Below are 9504 nucleotides of genomic sequence, written 5' to 3' on the forward strand. Positions count from 1 at the left end.
TTTGCTCTAATTAAAAAAATCTAAATAAAAGATAAATAGAAAAACAAAAACCGACAGAAACCCGAAGGAACCGTGAAGAACCATAAGAAAAAAGGAAAAAAAAAGAAAAAACCCGAACCGAAAAGTTCTAGAAACTTCCAAAAACCAATAAAGACTAGGACACGATCGAAAGGGCCGCGGCCTAGCGTGCGGGGCGTATTCGCCCCCCACTGCATTAAATAGAGTCCGTCCTTAATGTGGAGGACAGGCGATCCGGCGAGGCCCTTTGCTGATGGCTAGAAGCTGAATCTCACTGGCTTATCTCCTCTTCCGCTTGCACAAATTTTCTTCTTTCTTATTATTACTTCCTATATAATTACTTCTTCCGTCCACAAATAAGTATAAATGCGAGTTTTTCAAGACATATTATCAAGGGAGTGAAAATTGCATGGGAAGATGCAAACTAACAACATCTCTTTCATTTAATTCTTTCACCTCCAATAAATTAAATGCATGTAGAAAATGAAGATAAATGTGCTGAAAATATTACTGGGTTTGATTTCCGTGTGTGATAAGAGAGAAGAAAATTTTGCTACTTTAACTGCATTAGAAACATTAGAAAGATAAAGGTGTACTCTTTTATAGATCATAAAGTTTGGAGTTAAACATCCACCTATTTAAAAAAAGGAGGGAGTAAGTGTTTTTCTATACAAAACGCGTCGTGTCAATATTCAAATTGGAAATCTCCGATTCGGCTAAGGTGCACCTGCACTACACAACGAGACAACAAAAAAAAAAATGCCGGTCGCCCCAAATCCCCGGCGCCACGTCCCCGCGCGCCGAGCCTGATCTATGTCGCCTCCGTCCCGGCGACCGCCCCGCCCCGCCGCGTCCCCCGCATCGCCCCGCCGGAGATGGCCCACCCGAGGCGCCGCGCCCACCCGCGCGGCGGGCACACCGCGTGCCCGCGCCGCGGCGCCCTGCCGGCGGTGGCGGTGCTCCTCCTGCTCTTCCTCGCCGTCTCGCTCCTCGCCATCGCCATCTCCGCGCCGCGGGTCGCGGACCGCCGTCCCGGCGCCTCCTCCCGCCGGTCCCTCCGCCACCCTCCGGTACGAACGTCTAGCTCCGGCTCCCCCTCCACCTCCCACCTCGCGCCGTCTATGCGGCTCGATTCGATCTCTTGTCAACAGCCTACCACGCTCGAGCTAGGTCGGAATCGCAATGCAAGGATTCCATTCTGGCCTATGCCGCGGATTCGGTAAACATATGTCGAATTCGGATTAGAACAGATGGTCAAGTAGTCAACACCCTAGTCTCCCTCATCCACCTGTCTTGGAAATTTCGTCCGTGCACGCACATCTTACATCGGACCATCTAGGCGCATACACTAGTAGTTTTCCTCACCCCAAGAGCCGCGCTATATATTCCCCCTGTTTCAGGATTCCACGGTTACGTGGTGGTAGCTTTCTCTGCATAGGAAATGTTCAGCTCTCTCTGCATAACTGATCGATCAATTATTCAATTCACACGTGTCACCCAAAATGCAGCCGAGTGGATGGACTGCGCGTGCGCAAGACGGTCTCTGGGGCTCACAGCTCGCCAGCAACTTCTACGGATGCAGTAACGCTAGCCGTAAATTCCTTGGTGAGCCACCGTGCTGCCGAAACTTCTCCTAATATTGTGTGTATATATATATATACACCGCATCATGATTATTGAATGCTGTGCAACACTTTTGTACTGGGTGTTGGTTGATGAACACCTGGGGGTCGTTTCATGCTACATTTCAGAATTTTGAGATGCCATTTTTGTATTATGACAACTTTACTACAGCCTGCTAAAGCCTTTTTTTTTGCAGATTCCAGTATTGCCACACAATCCGATCGATATTTGATTATTGTTACAAGTGGAGGCCTGAATCAGCAGAGAACAGGGGTGAGGTGCCCCCTAACCCAACCTCCCCCTACACTCTCATGCGTGTAAATGGACATGTGATAAGAACACTAACCTCAGCTGCACTGACTGTCTAAGATATTTCTTTATGATCTAAGTACTTTAGGTAGTTTTATGCCTATGATTTGTGTGATTCTTGGGCTCTTTTGAGTCTATTTGTCCCAAGAGAATATTGAAAACGCCATCCTCCTTGTACAATACAGTACGGATACATTTGAGAAGCTTCTGATGGACACACTAGAAGCATGTGGTTTTTATTTGTGCATATGCTAAGCCACATCCAGTTCCTTTCTTTCTTCAGCCTTACCTTTTTGTTCTAGCTGATAATTTGCAACCATGCATCTTCATTTTAAGATTTATGCAGAATAAGAACTACAGTTTACTGCAAAGCATGTGGTTTTTATTTGTGTATATGCTAAGCCACATCAAGTTCCTTTCTTTCTTCAGCCTTACCTTTTTGTTCTAGCTGATAATTTGCAACCATGCATCTTCATTTTAAGATTTATGCAGAATAAGAACTACAGTTTACTGCAAAGCATGTGGTTTTTATTTGTGTATATGCTAAGCCACATCAAGTTCCTTTCTTTCTTCAGCCTTACCTTTTTGTTCTAGCTGATAATTTGCAACCATGCATCTTCATTTTAAGATTTATGCAGAATAAGAACTACAGTTTACTGCAAAGCATATGCTTCGTACATTTACTTGCAAGTCTAAAGTACGCAAGTACTTTTGTATGTTCTCTACAACTGAACTGTGTGTATCAAACAAACCGTGACATCTGCTTCTTTTCAGATAGTTGATGCTGTAGTTGCTGCACGTATTTTAAATGCTACACTTGTTGTCCCCAAGTTGGACCAGACATCTTTCTGGAAAGATTCAAGGTATGGAAGTAGTGAAGGCTTCCAAATCTCAACCGGTGGTCTTCTATGACTGTTTAAGTGATTAAGTTGAACAAATTTCGCTTATTCTATATTAATGCAACATCTGCTGCAGCAATTTTTCCGAAATCTTTGATATCGACTGGTTCATTTCATTTCTTGCGAAGGATGTCAAAATTATCAAAGAACCTCCAGAAAAAGGAGGGAAAGCTGTGCGACCTTATAAAATGCGTGTCCCCCGGAAATGTACTCCACAATGTTACTTGAAGCGTGTCTTGCCTGCACTTCTGAAGAAACATGTAAGTTTTGCCCCTGTGGCTTAGTAGGAGTCTTTGTTACTGGGACATATTAGTTCTGTATGAAATTAATCTTATTTTCTTGCCACACACAACCTATAAGTAGATTAAATTTAGTTAGGCATTTAAATAAATAACCTTTACCAAAAGATTTTTCAGTAATGCTTGCACTCTGTTCATCCAGTAAATTCCTGGTACATTGTTCTGCCCTCTTTGCTTCTTTCTGTACTTCCATTTCCTTTTCAGCTCATTTGTGGCTGAGGTTATTGAAGTTCTCACTCTCAAGTCACAGGCTTATTATTTTCTTCCTCATGTTGCAGGTTATTCGGATGACGAAATATGACTACAGGCTCTCAAATAAATTGGACACTGACCTGCAAAAACTGCGTTGCAGAGTAAATTACCATGCTTTGAGATTTACTGATCCAATACAAAAATTGGGTGAAAAGCTAATACAAAGAATGCGAGAGAAGAGCAGATATTTTATTGCCCTTCATTTGAGGTACATCTAGCTGAAGCTGTCCTTGATACACATATTTCCTTTCTTCATAATATGCCAATTTCAGTTTACCCCTCATCCTTTTGGTTTCAACTTGCAAGTACATGTAATGACCCTCTGTGTGATATCTTGTTTCTGGGAAATACAATTTTCGGGTAACGCATAAAGTATACTACTGTTACTGAACTCTCTCAAAATATGACACAGAGACATATGTGACCTTGCAGTTTTCATGACAACAGGGGACATACTTAGACTACTCAATTACGACAGTGTAATGAAAAACTGAAAATAATCTTCATTTCTTTGTCGTTCTCATGTCTTTCTCTGGTACATCCGTTCTTTCAAGAATTCCAGAGTTGTAGGATATTCCCCTCATCCACTTTTTTTTGCACAAAATGAAGCTGGATTTTGAATTATTGAAATACACCTAATGTCATTATGATTCACTATCTAGATTCCTTTCAGATCGAACCAATTGTTTTTGTCTTAACTAGAATTATAATTGAGCAGAAAAATTATGATGTCTAAATGGCTAACTGATCATAAGGAAAGAAGAAAATGAAAGAAAATATTTTGGTTGCAAAATGTGAAGCATGCATCATTATACTTTTGTTTATTGATCAACATAGGTTTTCTGTCTTTCTGGCAGATTCGAAAGTGATATGCTTGCCTTTTCTGGGTGTTACTATGGTGGTGGAGAAAAGGAGAGGAGAGATCTAGGTGCCATTCGCAAGCGATGGAAAACCTTGCATGTATGAACAGTTTGCATCTCAGTTACTTATACAGTGAGCTAAAGTTGCCTATTGCCAACTTATCGTGTTTTAAAATTTCAGACAAGTAACCCAGAGAAAGGAAGAAGGCAAGGTAGATGCCCACTAACTCCTGAGGAGGTAGGGCTGCTGCTGCGGGCATTAGGCTATGGAAGTGATGTTCATATCTATACTGCTTCCGGTGAGATATATGGAGGGGAAGCTACATTAGCACCCCTCAAGGCGCTCTTCCCGAATTTCCATACAAAAGAATCATTGGCAAGCAAAGATGAGTTGACTCCGTTCTTGACACACTCATCTCGCATGGCTGCAATTGATTTTATTGTCTGTGATGGAAGTGATGCTTTTGTGACTAACAACAATGGCAACATGGCTAAAATACTTGCTGGGCGAAGGTTATGCTTGTGCTGGCTATTTATGTCTCTGTTCAATTTTCATTCTTAGTTCTGATCATCTAGTGGTGCTCTTTGCAGGAGATATTTTAGCCACAAGAGAACAATCCGCCCAAATGCTAAACAGCTCTACCCGTTATTGATGAATAGGGGGAACATGTCATGGGACAAATTCTCCTCTCAGATGAGAATACTGCAGAAAGGATTTATGGGAGATCCCTTGGAAGTCATGCCGGGAAGAGGTGAATTCCATGCCAACCCTGCTGCATGTATATGTGGAAAGACCGACCAAAATTCAGTAGTCAAATCAATTCCTGTTAGTAATCGTCAGGAAACCATAGATAGCACTGGAATAAGGAAGGCCATTGGCGAACCAGCATATCCTATTTACATCGACGAAGAGGTGGATGGGTCAGACTCTGAAGAAGACCCCACAGGGGCAGGAGAAGAAATGATTACTGAGGAGGATGATCTCAATGCGAGAGAAGAGATGATTGCTGAAGATGATCCTGCTGCAACAGGAGAGACGGTTGACACTGAGGCTGATGATGAATCATTGTCCAAACAGGAGGATTCTGAGCTGGAGGAGATCCTTTCAGATTAGTTTGAGTTATTATTGTGCAGCTAGAAGAAACTAGTTAAGTTATGCAGATCTGACTTTGCATACATGTGTTGTATGTGGTAGCAAGTGATGGACTTTGACCCCTCCAGAATATAGAATAGATAGATCTGCAGACTCTGGTGTACATAGATCATGCAGTGGAGCTGTACAGGCTCTCCTCTCCCCCCTCAGCTCAACAAGGGTGGCCTCAATTGGCGTCTCCAGTAGTTTCCTGAGATTTTGTAATATCAGGTTCCTTGCCCTTAGTTTCTGGAAATATGTTGGTTCTTCTTCGTGTCTTTTTTTTCTTTTTTTCTTTTCGCCATGTTTTTTTGTGCCATGATTAATCTCTTTTTGTGAGGAAGTCTCTTCTGTTGTTACACTAACACAATCCACTAATTCTTTCTTAACGCATAATTTCTCTCAACATACTATTATGCTGCAGTATAAGATTTCCTTATCTTTGTATGATATTTTATGATTTTATTCTTAGTGAATCTCAAAGCAGCTCTCTGAAAATTAGAGGACATGATAGCTCATGTACTTGCATGTGTATGTACATTTGTATTTCCCTAGATTTTTCTTGATCTTTCTATAATATTTTTTCACTGATGTATTACATGAGTTTATTTTTGTTGTCAATAGGCTGAGCACGGATATTTCATCCCCGAAGCCTGGAGGCTGCGGGCGTCATCCTTGTGCACTTACCTCCTTTTTCCTACAATCTCTCTCACAACATATGATTTTATGATGAGAATGCTTTATTTTCAGGTGAAGTACTGCCATCGTTTGGAGCATCTTCAGCTGTTTCAGGTGAAGTACTGCCATCGTTTGGAGCATCTTCAGCTGCGATCGAAGCCGTCTGTTTGGTCCACGTGCACACAAAGGTACCAAAAGTGTGACCCAGCGGCCCAACGCAAAGTCCACGTGCACACAAAGGTACCAAAAGTACGACCCAGCGGCCCAACGCAAACTGCAAACTGCGTGGATGAGATGCCGACCACCCATGTGTCCTCCTTTCGCCCTAGCCCTAGGGCATCTCCAACGGGGCGACCCATCCCGCGCCCGCGCGTCCGGATGGGTCAAACCGGACAAAAATGCGGCCCAACGCGGGGATGCACCGCAAAAGCGGACGGCCGCGGCGTCCGGAACGACGCAAACCCGGCCCAAATCTGGGCCTGGTTTGCGTGACCGCGGATGGCACGCGGCGTCCTCGCGTGTCCGCCTGGTCCGCGTGGCTGGCACAGCTGTCGGTGCCCCAGTCCTATTAAATGTGGACTGGGGGAGGGGGATTGTCCCTATCCAGTCCTCACTCTCCACTCCGGCCACACGCACGCGCGTGCTCGAGCTTCCGCGCCGCCATGGCCCCGAAGCGCGAGTTTCTCCCGTTCGCGAATGACCACGAGGCCGGCAGCAGCCGACTAGTCGCGCCGGCGGCGTTCGCCATGGGGCCGCCGGCTATCCCCAGACGCAACCGGATCTACGTCACCGTTGCGGTGGCGCAGATGTTCTGGGACGCCGGCGTCCCAATGCCGTGGGGGACGTGCACCTCCCCCGTGGCTGGCACCTGAGCCCAGATCGGGTTCTGGTGCCGCCCATCCTCGCTCCGCCGCGCCGCGTCGCGAGATCCGGAGGCGCCGCGCACGCCGGCGGACCTCCAGGAGGACCCCGCGTACGGCGACGCAAGTCCCAACTGGGACTTGTGGTTCGAAGTGGAGCACGATGCGCGCCGGCACACGTGCTTCACGTCGGCGGCGGCGCGGCCTCGCGCGCAGCCGCGCCCACCCGCAAGGCGGGTCGGCCGCCGCGCCCGGCGGCCCGTACATCGACGAGCCCCAGCCCCGCCCCCAAGAAGCAGCCCTGCCCGCAGCCCAGCAGCAGAGGACGAGGACGACCCGGAGCCGCAGCGGCGCTCACGGCGTCCCGCGAGCTGCGACCTCGACGAGCCGGCCAAATGGCCGCACCTCGCCGAGACGCCGCACGCCTCCGCGCCGCGAGAAGGCCAGGAAGGCCTGTGAGAACGCCTGTGCGGAGGCGTGGGCCTTCCTCGAGATGGCGCGCCGGCAGAGAGGAGGACACACGCTGTGCGGCGCTCCGGGAGGAGGAGGAGCGCCGTGCCGCGCTCCCGGCGGAGGAGGAGCGCCGGGCCACGCTCCGGCTAGAGGCGGAGCTGCAGGCCGCAGCGGAGGAGCAGCTCCGCAAGGAGTCCGCGCGGAGGGCACGGCTGCGCAGGCCGGCGAGCCCGCCGAACCCGCACTCCGCCTGGGAAAGGGCGCAATGGTCGCCCTGGCCGAAGTCCCCGGCGCCCTCCGGCGTTTCGAGCCGGAATAGCGCCTTGCCGCCGGGGGGCGTCGTCATCATCGACGCCGACGACGACGAGTACTACTGGGGGTAGTACTGCCGGCGGCCACCGCGTGCTCGCAAACCCTGGCTAGGGTTTATTTTTTTAGTTTAAAGCCCATATAGGGCTTTCTTTTGTGTAAAAATTGCCCAAAATACGGCTAAGTTTAATTAACAACTAGTTTAAATTTATTTTTTGTTGTTTTCCTTTTTCATTTTCATTTTTGTTTTTTTAACGCCCACGGCGGATCTTGCGTAGAGATGGAATGGTCCTTGGGTCGACTAACCCGTCAGCAATCCATAGGCGGCCACCCTTCTTGCCTTGTCCCGCAAGCACCGCAGCCTCAATGTCAAAGTCTTCGGTGGTTGGGTCGGCGTCTTCGCCGTGCTTGTCCTTGAACTTCGAGCGGTACGCGCCACACTGGGCCTCCGCTAGCTCGTTGACCCACACGGACCCCGTTTCAGGATGCGGCTCCCTCCTGGGCTTCGACTTTTGGAAAAGGCCAAATAAGCTTGGTGTCACGCCTGTCTTCACTTCCTGCAAAAGAGTACATGCAAGTAAGTGAAGAGGGACACCCTTGCGGGGCTAACAATAACATGAAACGAAAGAATGAAGAAACCATTTGCTCACCTCTCCTGCAAGGTAAGGGCCAAGTTCTTGCTGCCCTGGACATGTGATCCGCCTCCCATCTCTAAACGCTTCTGCTTGCCCTCCTCGTGCTTCCGGGCGTACTCGGGGGATGTCCACCATATGACCATCGCAAGAAAGCACGCCTTGTCTTCCCCGACGTACTGAGGAGGGTTCTACATACACAAGATAGACCCATTATTAGAACATAAACTACATGAAAATGCGGAAATAAATAACACAAGAATGCTAATACCTACAGGTACTGCCACGGTGCCATGAGCGTATCCCGACAATCAGCCTTACTCATCCAAACTTTGCGCTCGGCGTGCCAATCGCGGACGCACTGGACACGTGCCTCGTAGTGCATGTCAGTCACCCTCACCCTGCACAACTCGTGTAAGATAACGTTGCACGCAATTTCCTCACCCTCAGCCCTCTTGAAGTATTTCTGCAACCATGCACATAGGTAAAACAAGAGGAATTAGAGCAACTATTGGTAGTCAAGAAGTGTTTGAATGCTAAGAAGCCAAAAGTCGCGTACCCAGAAGTGGCGGACAACCCGCTCTTGCATGTTGTTGTACTTGCCGCTAGGATCTTCCGCGTAGCTGTAGTGCTTCCAAGTCCAAGCCACATCGCGGCCACCACTAGGGAGATGGACAATCCCACGGAAATGCTTCCTAATTAGGCCTCCAAGGATGTTCGAATACTCACGTGTCGGCTTCCTCCTCGGGTCGCCATACTTGAACATGTTCTACAACGAAATGCCAAAATCAGTATGCATGTGATAAAAAATTCTATAATGATAAAAATTTCAATAATGGAATGCCAAAATCAGCATGTACCTCTTTCCAGCGGGCACGAGAACAACATCGCGGAAGGCCCAAGTTTTTAGCTTGGGGAGTTTTGTAATCCCGCGCTTATACGACTTCTTGTCCCGTGGTTGCAGCCTCTCCTCGGCTGCAACGTACACCTCCTCCGCCGGCGGATACCAAGCTAGGTCTGGGTCAAGCTCCAGCGGCAAACCCCCCAGCCCCTCATCCTCCTCGAGGTCCTCCCCACCGTCCTCCTCACCGTCCTCCCCACTGTCCTCCCCACCGTCCTCCTCGTCCTCCCCATCGTGCTCCTCACCGTCCTCCTCGTCCTCCCCACCCAGTGCTCCTCA

General features: G+C 48.2%; 1 protein-coding gene across 1 annotated transcript; it reads left to right on the forward strand.

The window, feature by feature from the left end:
* The first annotated feature begins 753 nt into the window (after positions 1–753).
* Positions 754–5680, forward strand: LOC127302828 (O-fucosyltransferase 6). Its single transcript, XM_051333469.2, has 9 exons — positions 754–1088; positions 1527–1623; positions 1838–1914; positions 2725–2813; positions 2926–3109; positions 3427–3608; positions 4258–4360; positions 4442–4773; positions 4852–5680. The coding sequence occupies exons 1-9, from the start codon at positions 894–896 to the stop codon at positions 5372–5374; spliced, it is 1782 nt and encodes a 593-aa protein (XP_051189429.1). The 5' UTR covers positions 754–893; the 3' UTR covers positions 5375–5680.
* Positions 5681–9504: the final 3824 nt, after the last annotated feature.

This window comes from Lolium perenne, chromosome 5 (assembly GCF_019359855.2).
Source record: "Lolium perenne isolate Kyuss_39 chromosome 5, Kyuss_2.0, whole genome shotgun sequence".
NCBI lineage: Eukaryota > Viridiplantae > Streptophyta > Magnoliopsida > Poales > Poaceae > Lolium > Lolium perenne.